This window comes from Fragaria vesca, linkage group LG2 (genome assembly GCF_000184155.1).
Source record: "Fragaria vesca subsp. vesca linkage group LG2, FraVesHawaii_1.0, whole genome shotgun sequence".
NCBI classification, from domain to species: domain Eukaryota; kingdom Viridiplantae; phylum Streptophyta; class Magnoliopsida; order Rosales; family Rosaceae; genus Fragaria; species Fragaria vesca.
In genome coordinates, this window is record NC_020492.1 from 11075924 (window position 1) to 11090137 (window position 14214).

General features: G+C 38.8%; 1 protein-coding gene across 1 annotated transcript; it reads right to left on the minus strand.

Moving 5' to 3' along the window:
* Positions 1-369: 369 nt before the first annotated feature.
* On the minus strand, positions 370-12271 carry LOC101306116 (zinc finger CCCH domain-containing protein 19-like). Its single transcript, XM_004292388.1, has 10 exons — positions 10956-12271; positions 10792-10871; positions 8945-9132; positions 7509-8412; positions 7275-7402; positions 6892-6951; positions 6752-6802; positions 3701-3771; positions 2725-2879; positions 370-2629 (listed from the first exon to the last, which is right to left on the minus strand). Exons 1-10 carry the CDS (start codon positions 12269-12271, stop codon positions 654-656), a joined length of 4929 nt encoding a protein of 1642 aa, XP_004292436.1. The 3' UTR covers positions 370-653.
* Positions 12272-14214: the final 1943 nt, after the last annotated feature.

Consider the following 14214-nt stretch of genomic DNA (forward strand, 5'->3'; position numbering starts at 1 on the left):
TCCTTTCCCGAAATCATCAAAACTGCAACCAAACTAGGCCTTACCAACATAACGGAGTAGATATGCATTGCTAAAACATGCCGATGTGTTTCTTTCATCTTCTTATCTGTCCCAACTTAGATAGTTAGATACGAAATAAAATTAAAAGAAGTCAAAAAAAGGCTGCCTAGTTTCCCAATCCCATTGGAAACTTTCAAGATTCCCCTGGTGTTTATTCAACAAGCAGGACGGCACAACACATAAGACCTACACTTCTACAATCTTACAGAGGCGCAACTAATATCAAAGAGTACATACAATCAAAGTATATAACCAGTCAGTAGTGCTAGGAGAAAATAAGCAAATTCGCAGTTTCTAATGGTATGATCACCATCCCAAACTTGGAATGTCGAAACTTTTAAGAAAAGACACAGATGACATGTAACTACTAACTAGTCATAAGGTGATCCCAACCAACATCCACTGATCTACCAAAAACTACACTTTCTATCATAAATAAGGATTCTACTTGCTAAAAGGAGGATAAAATTAGGCAAAAAACTGAACTGCCGCCATTATAATAGATTGGACAGAGGCTTATACAAAATAAAAATTCACCAACGGAGATACTACTGTACAGTATTACTGCTCTGCTGCTATTAGTTCCAAAACTTTTACTGGTCAGGGTGTAGATAATCACAGGCAGCACCCTTTTTGCAGTGCCCACTCTCGTAGTACCTGCACACCCTCCCTTTGAACGGAGGCCTGGAAGAACCTCCTCCCCCTCCACCACCAAATGATTGCTGTCTATTCCAAGGCTTTCCCCCACCAAAACCAGAATCTCCACCATGAGAAGCGCGATCCCTTTGATTTGAGAACCTATCTCCATTCTGAGTTTGATTTGCAGTGGGAGCAGACCAACCAGAATTTGGATTCCCAAGTGCCGGCCCTTGACCAGGTGGGGCCCAACCCGGGTTAGCGCTTACAGATGGCGGTCCTTGACCAGGTGGAGGAGCCCAACTGGGAACTGCATTTCCACGTACTGGACCTTGACCAGATGCAGACCATCCTGGACCCTGACTAGGAGGAACCCAATTCATGTTTGTATTTCCTGGTACTGGTCCTCCCCAAGCCACATTTGAATTTCCTGCCACTGGCCCCCATCCAGAATTTTGACTCTCCTGCCCCATTCTTGGCACGGCACTTTGGTTATCAGGAACACTTGAGCCCCAAGGTGCCTGAGGTTGTGCTGGAGGCTGAATGTATGATTGATTACTAGGAACTGGCGGTCTCCAAGCATCAGAGTTTGGAACACCAGACAACCCTTGTGCTGGGAAATTTCCAGCTGAGCTTCCTGTATTAACAGATGAGGTACCATTGTTAGTAGGAGGCCAGTAACCGTGGGCCGGAAGTTGGGCAGGGACATTAGTAGCATTATTTGGTTCTATCTTTTGGGATGGAGCACCTCCCCAAGGTTGAGATTCACTTCCAGGTACTGTACCAGAACCCCATGCTCGAGTATCACTAGCAGTAGTACGACTAGTCACGGACTGAACAAGATTTTGCAGATTTGAAACAATGTTTTGCACATCAGGTAATGGTTTCATTGAGGCATTGACCAATACCGGTCCCGACACATTTACCTGACCATGCATTTGAAGAGAATTAGGTGTTGCCGTCATACCAGGTAGAGAAGTTGAATGATCATTTCCAGAAACTCGCATTGCACGTTCTGGAGTAAGCACCGCATGAGATTGCACCACTGCATTGCCTCCTGGACTGGCTGACCAATTATTCTCATAAGCTTGCCTCTTTGCCCCAGTAATGGGAGTTTGAGATGGAGTAGGTGAAGGAAAATTTGTAGTACCCCATCCATCTGAGGAATACTTGGGAACCTCAACTGATGATGGAGTACCCCTGCCTGTGGAAGAATTAATTTCATGAGCTCCCCAGCTGCCTCCTTGGCTTTCTGAAGTCTGCTGTAATTGAGCTCCTTGAGCTTTTCCAGAAATTGCAGGCATCAGATGTGAATCATGCACCATTTGAGCCTTTGGAATTGAAGGATCTTTCTGAAACTTGCCCACCAATGCATCAGTTACTAATATAGAATCTTCTTGTGTATCGGTGTTCTTCCACACTCTCAAGTTGGGAGGAAAATAGCCAGTGTTATTCCATTTACGCAGCTGTATCATGGAAAACGGCCCCTGGACTTTCCCAGATGGATCCTGATAATGCCAAATTTTTTCAGTTTCATTGATATTGGCCCCAGATTGTGCCACTCCCAAGGAAAGAGGTGCCCCTCTATTTTCTGGTGCACCAGCAGGAAGGGCTTCAGATGGTACCACGGATTGTGTATTCCTACTACCTGTCTCTAGACTTGATATATTTTGTTTGTTTTCCCAGTGGTTTGTTTGTGGTGTTTCTCTTCCTTGACCCCATGTATCATTCACTATGTCACCAGCTCCAGTTGAATTCTCTACTTTGTTGAAGATTCCTTTACTAGACATGCTTCTGCCGAAGTCACGATTCATGTTGGAGAAGTTCCTTGACCCACTCCAAGAATCATTCAAAGAAGATCCACCTCTTCGTGGAGAAATTGGTTCCCTCCCCTTCCTGCCAAAGCCAGATCCTGTGGGCCTAGTATAACTATCTGCATGAATTGAAAGCTATGTCATCATTCAATAATCAACAAAAGAGTTGCACTAGCGAATTTAAGATAAAATTTCATGACATGTTGAAAGGGACCTTGTCTCTGATCACCTCCTTCATCTTCATCTTCCTCGGACTCGTAACTTGGATCCATATTTGGATCTGCATGTATTTCTAAAGTTTCCTCCAGTCTACGCTGGCGTTCCTCAGGGGTCTTCAAAAGCTGCAACTTCTCTACACATTCTCTAAGCGTGAAAGGAAGTTAAGGATTACTTCTCAGCTATCACTCATCTTGTTAGATATCAGATATAACAGAAACATCAACACTTCAATAAGAAAACAAAAACTTAAAGTGTTTCTTTCCCATAAATGAAGCAAAAAAATAATTAAATACACAAAATATTTGTATCATTTTTAAAACCAAACAAACATGCAGAAACAATATTATCTGTGTTAGGCCAAGTATTTAAGAGCAGGAACTTGAAGTATGTAACAGTTCTGTCATGCATCACTGAAACAAGCTCAGGAGTTGCATAGATGGTGCAAACCTGACTGTGTTGGTATACCCTGGGGCATACCAGAACATATCAGTTTAGAGTCATCAATAGACAGCAAATGGTACCAGTTTCGTGAGTTTACTAATAAGCCAACAGAATGTAAATTTTCTTAAATCATAGTAGATGGGTCACATTGGTTGCATATATGTCAGATTTCCTAGCATATTAAACCAATTTAAAGCAAATCAAAAAAAAAAAAGGAAGGAAAAAAAAGCCCTTATGAAAGTAGGCAGCGGACTTCCAAGTCTCTAGTATCTTTTTATCTTAACTATATAATAGTAATATACGAAAAAAATCAACCTGAATTTAGTCTTTTCTGTTTACTAACATGTGGATTAGATCAACCCAGTCCAAGGCCACAGCCTTCAAAGACCAGCAGTTATACCACAGGATCATAATAAAATTCAAATAAAGAACTCAAGACCTTTAGAAAGAAAGCTATGGATAAGCCTCCAAGTACACAGTCCATCATTGCACCCACAACAAAATATATTTAACTCGAATGATAAGGATATTCTTTCCTACGGCCCTTTTCACTAGCTCGATCACGAAGGTGTTGAAGTCGCACAGTTTCTGTTTCCAACCACTGTCAGAACAAAATAAATATATAAGGCAAAAGATAAAAAAATAAAATACATGAAGCTAATACAATGTTATATGGCATACAAGATAAAGAACACTCTAACCGCTATGGAATTTAAACAATAAGATTAAGAGTCTGGTCAGCATTAGCCAAAAGCTATGTTGTCTCTAAAACAAGAGGATAAGAAGAAGCTAGAGTTTACTAGAATGTTGGCTGTAGATGACACTAATTCTCTTGTGTATTTTATTTTATATTTATGAAACAAAAAATAAAGTTATTAGAAACTGGAAAGAAAAAATAAAATAGACCAGTCAAACTGTGAATGTGGAAGATCCACTATGCTTTTTTCTTCAGGTCTGGAAAAGGACTACACCAAGAAACAGCATATTTAACACTAAGAACCCAACTAGAACTACAATGTAGCAGCATTTCTCTCCAGCATAATTATGTATACTGAATGCTCCATGTATGTTACATTCGGTCATCTAGGACCATTTTATTCCTTTCCCTCCACAAAAACCCACAATATTGCCATCACATATCATCCCCTGTTCATCATAGATCTCCCAAAACAATCCCCTGTTAATCATAGATCTCCCAAATCAATCCCCTGTTCATCCCACCAAATATTGTACCTCTCACAGAGTAATGTCTATATCGTTGTTGCGTCATGACAAAAAGCTAATGTCACCCTAGATATGTTATGTCTGGGATCTCTTCTTGCAAATACCTACAACGGAAAGTACTTTTTGATAGGAAAAAAAAATCCCTAGAAAAATAACAAGAGCCGCAACAGAATACAATACAGAAACTAAAATAGCAATCATGCTACTCCACCAAGAAACAGAACACTTATGCCTTTCTAGGACATTACAAAACAGCAGCACTAAAAATACCAAACACTCCCTAAACTCTGAAAAAATAGACACTCATAAAGATAACAACAGAACCATTTCCAATACATACTACATATCCTCACCCTTGCTATCATCATAAATCTCCCAATAAACCTTTTGTATAAAATCTAGAATATTCCCGTCATAAATCAGCCGATGCCTGTTTCATTCCACAAGAAAAGCTATACCTCACACAACGTAACCGTCTTTCTCGGATATCCTCACAATGAAGAATAAGATGTAGACATGCTACGTCTCAGCTCTCTACTTGCTAAAAGCCTAAAACCTAAGATAGCAATTAGTTTTGCAATAGGAACTTTACAGTACATATCTGTGGGTGCTATCAGAATCCAGCAGTTGTCTAATCTCAAGCTCAAGTAACGATTCGCTTGAAAGCATTAGTTGTAAACATGCTGCGCCTTAGCTATGTTCTTGCATGAGTCAAACCTTCTATAGCAATTAGATTGTAATAGGAACTTTAAAATACATATCTCAGAATCCAGCAGTTGTTAATCTTAAGCTTAGGTCTTGTTTAGCTTGCAGGCACATGCCCCAACATTCAATTGTATACATCTCCCATCATTTTATATTTATAATATATAGATATATGAGAGAAAAGAAAAGTTCTATAACTAAATTTCAATGTTAACTGGCTTATGAAGCTAAACAAGTCAAATTATGATACTTTTTGAACGGCCTCCCTCAAGATGAGCTGGGCCATATATGTTCGAGCTTCAATTAAAATTAAGGTGTGGAACCTCTACATCTCTACCATTAAGATATCCATTCAAATTGGAGTGTTCAGCTATACTTGTAACCAACCTTATGACAAATTTATTATATGCTATGGGTGACAAACACAAAATAAAATACTGCAACCTAGAACCTCTAACCTAACCTCAAAACCATTTTGACGAAAGGCAAGAAACAGATTACCAGCTTTGGGGTACTGCAGATGGTGATAGCAGATATGTCAAACAGGTTTCCCCTTGACAGATCAATCTCCCAGACACAAAGGAATATTGCCTAAAATAAAGTAAAATAAAAAATAGAATCTTGGAAGTAACTCAGGTAGGTAACTATCAAGACCCTTTATTTAGAAAATAACTAAGAGTTAAGTTTCTGGTGTGAAAAGTGAGTCCTTACAACATTTAAATTTAAATTAAAAATGATAAATAAAAAACGTAAGACCTACCCCCATGCATCTATCAATAAACAAACCTAAACGGGGAGGGAGGCTTGATGTACTGGGGATACAAACATTCAGTGCAGAAAGACAGCAACAGGCTTCAGATTTTCTCTTTAACCTTTGCGGCAATAGCCTAGTTTTCTTAACAGGCCAATCATCATGAAATTGAATAGACTAATTTATATAATAGCAACCTTTAACATATCTACAGCTACACTTTTCCTGCAAACTGTTTCTCCAAATCCAGAAAGTCATATTATTTAAGACCTCTTGCAAAGCGATCAAGCTAATGTACCGTATCACCTCCTAACACAACTAAGACATTTCAAACACTGAAACAGCTTTTACATTTGCAGAGACAACTTTAGTCATAGAGAGTAACTTTAAGCCATTTGAGTACCATCCATACAGTTTCTCAAATATAGAACTAATTCGAATAACTTATTCAAATTTCAAAACAAAGTAGAAGATAAAGCCACTCTTCATTGAGAAGCCATCTTTGAGATCATAAAGAAATTTAAACAGAAGAAGAGACCTCATTGAGAAGCAATATCAGATTGTTGCAATCAACTTATTTTAATCTCAACGCATTAAGAAGCCCCTTATATGTGGATTAGCTACCAATGATACTTTAACTGCCATTGAACAGAAATATCTCTGCATTTTGTTATCTTTATAATCACACTTTTCAGCAGTTGTTTCCTTACCTCAAACCCCATCAGCTTAGAACCCTTATTCTAATGATTAACCCTCAGCAATCCCTAACTTTAATGCCATGATATAGAGAGCTAACTTTTAAGATGTAACAACGAAATTCAAATGCAACTTGTGCCACATGTAAATAATGAAGAATGGTAATAAGCAATCCTCTTTCTTAGAAAAGACGCGAGGAACTTACATCTTTGACTCTGACCGGTTGGAGTACCACTGCTTTCTCTTGAATATCACCCTACAAGCACCATTTTCTCAGGACAAGAACTTCTCAAACAAGGAAAAAAATGAAAAAGAATTCCCAACAGCAGCAGAAAACAGAATTACCACAGTTAGTCGATTGATAAGTCCACATTTTATGCTCTGTCGCAGTCGTTTGCATTCATCCTAGCAATCAACAAAGAAACAAGTGACTAACATCAAAATCTAGACAGAAGAAATATCTTCCCATAGCAACTTATCTCAAAATATACAGAGAGAGAGAGAGAGGAGAGAGGCGAGAGAGAGAGAGAGAGAGAGAGAGAGAGAGAGAGAGAGAGAGAGAGAGAGAGAGAGAACAAGTATGTCTTATTTTTTCAAAAACATTTCTTAAGAGCGTCCCCCTTCAGAACATGTATGTTTTACTTTTCTGAAACATTTAGTTATGAAGATTGTGATAATACTCATTCTCTCTCTCCTCTAGTTATGAAGAAATGTTATATGCTAATCACCTCAGTGAAGTCTTGGTTTGAGATGATATCAATTGTAACAATCTCTGTCTTGTTTAAGTTTAAAATCTCTAGTAAGGTGTCGGTCATCCTTTTACCAACTTTATATGGCTCAGCAGCTTTGCAAGTACCTGTTCAAAAAATCATTTTCAAAAATGAAATTTACAATTTGCAGAGGTTTCATGCCTACTTTACTCAGGCCAAAACTACAATGGAAGACAGTAAATCGATAGTTACCTATAACTTGGACCAGCCTATACAAATCTTGCTTTTGACCACTACCAGAAATTCTAATTCTGACAAAAGAACCAGCAACCTTTTCCTGGAAGTTATCCATATCTTCAAGTAGATCTTCCACCAAATTGCGCCTTAAGTAAATTAAACTAATGTTGTGAATATCAATGGCTGCAAAATCCTCAACATTAGATTGAGGTTCACCCTTTTTACGTTTACGTTTCTTGTCCTTGCTGGCTTTTGTCGGAGTATCAGAATTCCCATCAGCCTCCAACTGATTACCTTCAGTATCAACAACACTTCCCTGAAGATCATCAATCTGAGAATCCTCTTTCATGAAAAAGTGAGATTCAAGAAGCTTTAACATTTCAAAATGCCCAACACGTGGTTTCCCAAATAAACTTTGAAGCCTTAAATCACAAATTATTTGACTTTTCCGGCGAGGGTCACGAAGTTTGTTCCTTTTTATATATTCTAGCAGGAGAGCCTGAACATCAAACTGAGATAAAGCAGAACTGTCACCATTTCTCATATGCATAACAAACTCCAAGAGTTCTTTTGATGCCCAATCTGTATTGTCATCTGCAGATTGGCCTCCAGAACCAGTTGCTGGACTTGAAGAATTTTTCCCTTTTGCACGGGTCTTCAACCGTTTTTTACCCTTTCTTCTTTTAGAGTTAGTTGAATCCAAATTCTCAGAGTTATCAGAATCAGACCCTCCATCATTATTAGCATCATAAGGTTCATCATGTGACCCAAGTTTATTAGCATGTCCAGCTGATCCCTTCCATGGATTCTTGGCCTGTGCAAGATCATTAAGCGTTAGAGATAACCTCTCCTTTAAGTCTATCCAATAATCCTTGAAGAGGTACTCCCAGCTGCTTTTATCATCAAAATCTACTGCTTCCTGTAGAAGCACAGAAAATAGGAATGAACAATGTAATGTAAAGCAGACCTGACAAATCATACTTCGAACTTCAAGCAAAGAAAGAGTAAAGGAAGCAGAACATAAAATTCAAATTCTTAAAGATGAAAGAGTTCTTAAGATTGGACTAAAATAAAATGGATGAGAAATCCAACTGATTTAATGAACTAGAAATTAAATGGATAAGTAATCCAACTGATGATGGAACCAAACATTCTTGCATCTGTAACTCAACTGAATATAAAAACAATTACTTGGATGCCATTCAAAACTAATTTTAAAATATTAATCCACAAAGCACCTACAGATGTACCATTTCTTATTTCTTTGATTTTTACTGCTTTCTAGGATGTTACAAAACTGATTTGACCACACATTATTTCCACATACTAAAATCCCCTAATGTAAAATATATACAATATATGTACACAATTGCCAAATAGCAACAACGCTAGTCAGAGTAAGAATATGAAAATTATCAAGACAGAAGATGGAAAGAAAGAGGCTGGCATACCTTGTCCTTGTTTCCATGTTCATTCTTTTCTATCAACATAACAGTTTTCATGCACGTCTCACAAAAGCCTTTGTTTCCTTTAACACAAAAGATAACAGCATCTTTGGTGCACGCCTTGCACAGGGAAAAGGTGCATGTATAACACATGTACTGGGCATTCTTCTCACAGTTGCTACAAAGGTGCCAACCTATTTATACATAGATTAGTTACGTTCATACAACTAAAAGAAATGAAAACCATTTCGAAATACGCAGTTTTCTAGACGATGAGGATCTGAAGTAACCAAACCATACATATATCAATGAATTATAACTGATACAAGTATATTTGGATAAAAACAAAAATACCAATCAAACTAACTGAGGCCCCACTCATCAAATGACACCAACTACTAATTGAAAAAGACTGCGTCGGAGATGAGAAACCACAAATGACATGCACAGAATTTCAGGTACCAAACAAGAGTCTGGATGATAAAATAGAATTGTTGTATCCTTGCACATATTATAACAGGTACCAATGTTTCCTAGTACGTGGTTCTCTATGGCAGGAAGTAGAAGTTGAGTACAGTACTGGTTGTTTTACTATACCTGGTAGCCAATGAGGTGGGGGAAGGCATAGTTCTAATTTTAACCACTGGCATACTAGAATTCTTATTAACGTTGCTTTTACTAAGGTCCACTTTTCAACCCCATGCATAGATATAGAACAAAGCTACCGAATGCATGTTTACTAACAATGAATTAGATAAACGATCTATACGGGAACTAACATATATACGTGAAAATATAAGTATTAAGACTGTTCTACGTGAAAATATCTTGAACCATGTATCGGGCAGCCATAAGTATTAAGGGCTATACACATTCCTGTTAAAGGTTGACAGCGCAGCATATTTAAACTCAATAATGATACCACAATTTTCCAAAAGAGTGTCGATCTAAAACCAGTCATCTAGATGTATCAGTAAGCATTCTTCCTGAAATCTCCACATTTTTTTTAAACTCAGTTATCTGGAATCTGGATCTCTGACCCAACTAATCCCTAGGCTTCCCACCTGACCCACAACATTAGGGAAACCGGAAACCCTAGCAATCTCCATATATTGGAGACAAAAAAATTGCTTGTGGCCCATATTTGTTTCTAATAACAGCGTAAAGCAACTGTTTCTTCCTGAAATTTTCAAAGCTCATTCCATAATAGAGCAACTTTCTCTTACATCCAATCCCCCAATTAATGGGTTAAAGTGTCATGCTGGCTTCAAGGCTCTCCCTACCTACCTATCTCAGCGTCTCTCTCGAAATGTGATGTCTAACACATTTACTTTGCAAATTATGTATGTTTTAATGTTTGATTTAAAAAGTTTCCTACATTTATGTGAAGTTGGGCATGTACAATCTAGGTCAACTTTGGGATGAACACTCTAGGTGAAGACTAACATTCTCTTCTTTCCAGTGTTTGTATCGTCTCCAAAAATATATATATATATATATATATATATAAATAAAAGATCAAAACACGAAAGTTTATAGAAGCAACTAGCATCAAACTACTGACCCCAAAGTTTGTTTTCTTGCTGACATTTGGGCAGTAATTTTGATTGTTTGGCCTTGCTAGCAACTACTAAAACTCTATTTATCATCTTTTTGACATGTTAAAATAAGTTCAAAAATACCTAAGAAATTGAGGATTGGTGTATAAAAAAGACGGACAATTTATGAATGTTAAAAAAGTAAGCCATTTAGCCAATTTATCAACATGGAATCTCTAAAAATCAGAAATCTAAAAGACCTGGAATAAGTAAACAAAAATAATTGATTTGGTGAAAAGTAAGGCAGCAACTTACCACAGTTCCATCGACCTTTGGACCGAAAGAATGCCTCATCACGATTAACACACGAAGGATGATATGCCTTGGGACATCCCCTGGAAACACAAATATGATCAGTATCATTCAATCAATTGATAGCAGTAAAAGTTAGCACAACAATGCAGCAAAGTTGAACTGACCTCCGATCACAGAGCACGAGCTCACCCCCATCAAAGCAAATGAAGCAGACATCCTCTTCCTTCTTTTTTAAGAGAACTTTTTCAGAGGCCACCGCTGCCTTTGAATTTTTTCGGCGCTTCCTCTTTCCACCAAGGCTAGCCGTATTAGTTTCCTCTGCCTCTTCCTCCCCTGCAGCCTCAATCTCATCCGCCTCCATTTCTTCTGCTCCATCTGCTCCCTCCATCTCGTCCGCCTCCATTTCTTCTGCCCCTTCCCCTGCTGCCTCGGTCTCCTCGGCCTCTGTGGTCTCCTCCATTACATCGTCACCCACATCTGCCTCCTCCACGGCCGCAGTAGACACAGTCGCGTTCAACTCATGTCCCTCTACTTCAGCATCAAGTTCCTCCTCACCGGACACCCGAGTCTCAATGGGATAATCAACCACTTCTTTCACGTTCAAATCCTGCTCATCTCCATCTGCTTCCCCCTCTTGTCCCACCTCCAGGGCCTCCTCAGCCTCCATGGTCACATTTGCCTCATGTCCCTCTGCTTCAGCCTCGTGTCCCTCCTCCCTAGCTACCTCAGTCTCAGCAGACTCCTGAACCACCTCCATGGTCACATTTGCCTCATGTCCCTCTACTTCAACCTCGAGTCCCTCCTCCCCAACTACCTCAGTCTCAACCGACTCCTGAACCAACTCCTTCCCATCTGCCTCATCTCCCTCTTCTTCAGACACTTTCTTCTCCTCCTCCACAGCCTCAGCACTCTCAACAACCATCTCATCACTCATCTCTGTCACAGTCACATTAGCCTCAAGTCCCTCGGCTGCAGCTTCCTTCCCCTCCTCCACGGCTTCAGTCTCAACAGCCTCCTCAACCTTGTCAGTCACAATAGCCTCCTTCCCCTCATCCACATCTTCCTCCACAGCTTCTTCAGTCCCATTACTCTTCTCAACCCCGTCGGTCACATTCGCCTCATGTCCCTCTGCTTCATTCCCCTTCCCCTCCTCCGCCGCATCACCAGCCTCTAAAGTATCCTTCACATCCGCCGCATCACTAGTCTCCAAGGTCTGATCAGCCATGTCCGCCTCGGCCTCAGTCTTAATAGTCTCATCCACCACATCTTCAGCCTTCTCTTCCACCTCCTCTTTGATCTCTTCTCTCTCTAATTCGACCTCCGGCTTCTCCAATTCGGCTCCCTCTCCCTTCAATTTGACCTCCTCCTCTTTCGTCTCCAATTCGACCTCACCTCCGCCGGCTCCGACCACCTCTGCTTCGACCTCCGTTCTCTCCACTCTCTCTGCTTCAACCTCATCTCTCTCCGCTTCCGCCGCCATTCCCCTCTCTGTCTCTCTTTATCAAAACAAAATCGCGAATTTCATAACGCAATTGCAGTGTTGCATGGGCTATTAGGGCAAAACCCCAGAACCGGATTCGTATTCGAATTGAGAATAAGAGTGAAACAAATCAGAGGTGAGAAATAGGGGGTTTAAAAAGAGCAGAGAAACAACACATGAATTAGAAGCTCTCCCCGTGTCAAGTGAAGAAGCGGTTTCTCGATACTCGATAGGGTTGGGCTGCCATCAAACGCAGGCTCGCTGCTCCCTATAGGGTTGTGGCTCTGTTACTGCCAAACTACCAGGGCATTTCTGGTATTACGCTGCTAATTCTAAGGAGGTGACACTTTTTTTTTTTCTTTTTCTTTTTCTTGGTCAGCCCCATAGTCATACTCTTTATATGACTGTGACTTTAAAATCAAAAACCAAGAATAACTGCCTCATACCCGAACCGTAACCGAAAAAATTAAAATAAAAAAAGGGTACGGAAGCACAAAGAAAAACGAAAAACCGAAAAAGCTCGATCTATTTTGGTTTTCGATGTTTGAAAAACGAAATTATACAAAAAACTAATAGTAAATATGTAATTATATACATATAATTATTAAATTATATATGTGGAAAACCTAAAAAGTAGATGTTAAATTCTAATGGCATTCTCTTTTTTGTTTGGGTTCAGTATGCTAAACGGCAGTTCATAGTCTTGTTGTTGCACGTTTGTTACACGGGTTTAGGGGGGACTGGACTAACTAATGTTAGAAAATAAAACTAAAGACCCCAAAAAATTATACAAAAATCATATACCAAATGATGTGGCACATCATCATCTTAATCCCAAATATTTTCCAACATGCCTTTATATTAAATTCTTTTTAAACCAAGATAAAAAAAATCAACAATGAAAATAAAATAAGAACTATTTTAATATTATGTGATGGAAACTAATAGTATTCGTAATTGATCTCTTGTGGTATAAGTTGGATTTTTGGTGGATTAATAGAGCTCAATATCGTTCCATAAGGATGGTGGTGGAGGCTTGGCCCATGTGTGTTATTATTTTGAATCAATTCTCATTCGAACAAGATTAGGAAGTTATATACATATACTTGGTTTAAATAAAAAAAATAAAAAAAGTCGATTATAAGTTTTTCTTTTATTTTATAACTTTTATTAAAAAGTCGATTATAAGTTGATATATACTGATTACAGATAGGTCCATTTCGTGCCCTAACAGCTAAAGGTCCATTTCGTGCCCTAACAGCTAAAGGAACTGAAAACCACTCATGTTTGGCATCCATATCACTGATTATCATATCAAACTTGTTTATGTTTTCTTTTTGAATTTCGAGTGTCTACTTTCCTTAATTAATAAGAGTTATTGGTTTACTACAGTGTCAAAATCAACAAGGTTAAACAAAAGATGGTCCATCGGTTCCGAAAAATGAAACAATGTAGTTTGTGTCCACATCAATGCGCGTGTTTATTTGACCGGTAGGTAGAATCGAGAGATAAATATAAGATTATATTGTTTTGTTAAACCTGTGACTCTTATACACACTCCAAAGTTGTAGTTTAAAGCCTAAACCTAAACCTAATAACATATTAATTTTGCTACGTAAATCTCAGTAACAACTCAAGAAACTATTTCCAAATTGAGAGAAACAAAGGGAGAAGAGAAGACACATACCCTCATAATTGCATTTACGCAAGGAAGGCTCCAAGACTTTTAGATAAGTTACGTCGTCATTCAACAGGCATGACACTCACATCACCCAGAGATAATCCATCTCCCCAATATGACACCAACAAAACCTCTAATTTGGTCTCTGGCATCCATGATGGCTAATAACCACGATCAAAAAGCAATGTGTAGAAGAAAAAGTTGGGATTTCATTCTACAACCTCAACCTTCATAGCCTTTTAAGTACAACCAAAGATAAGAG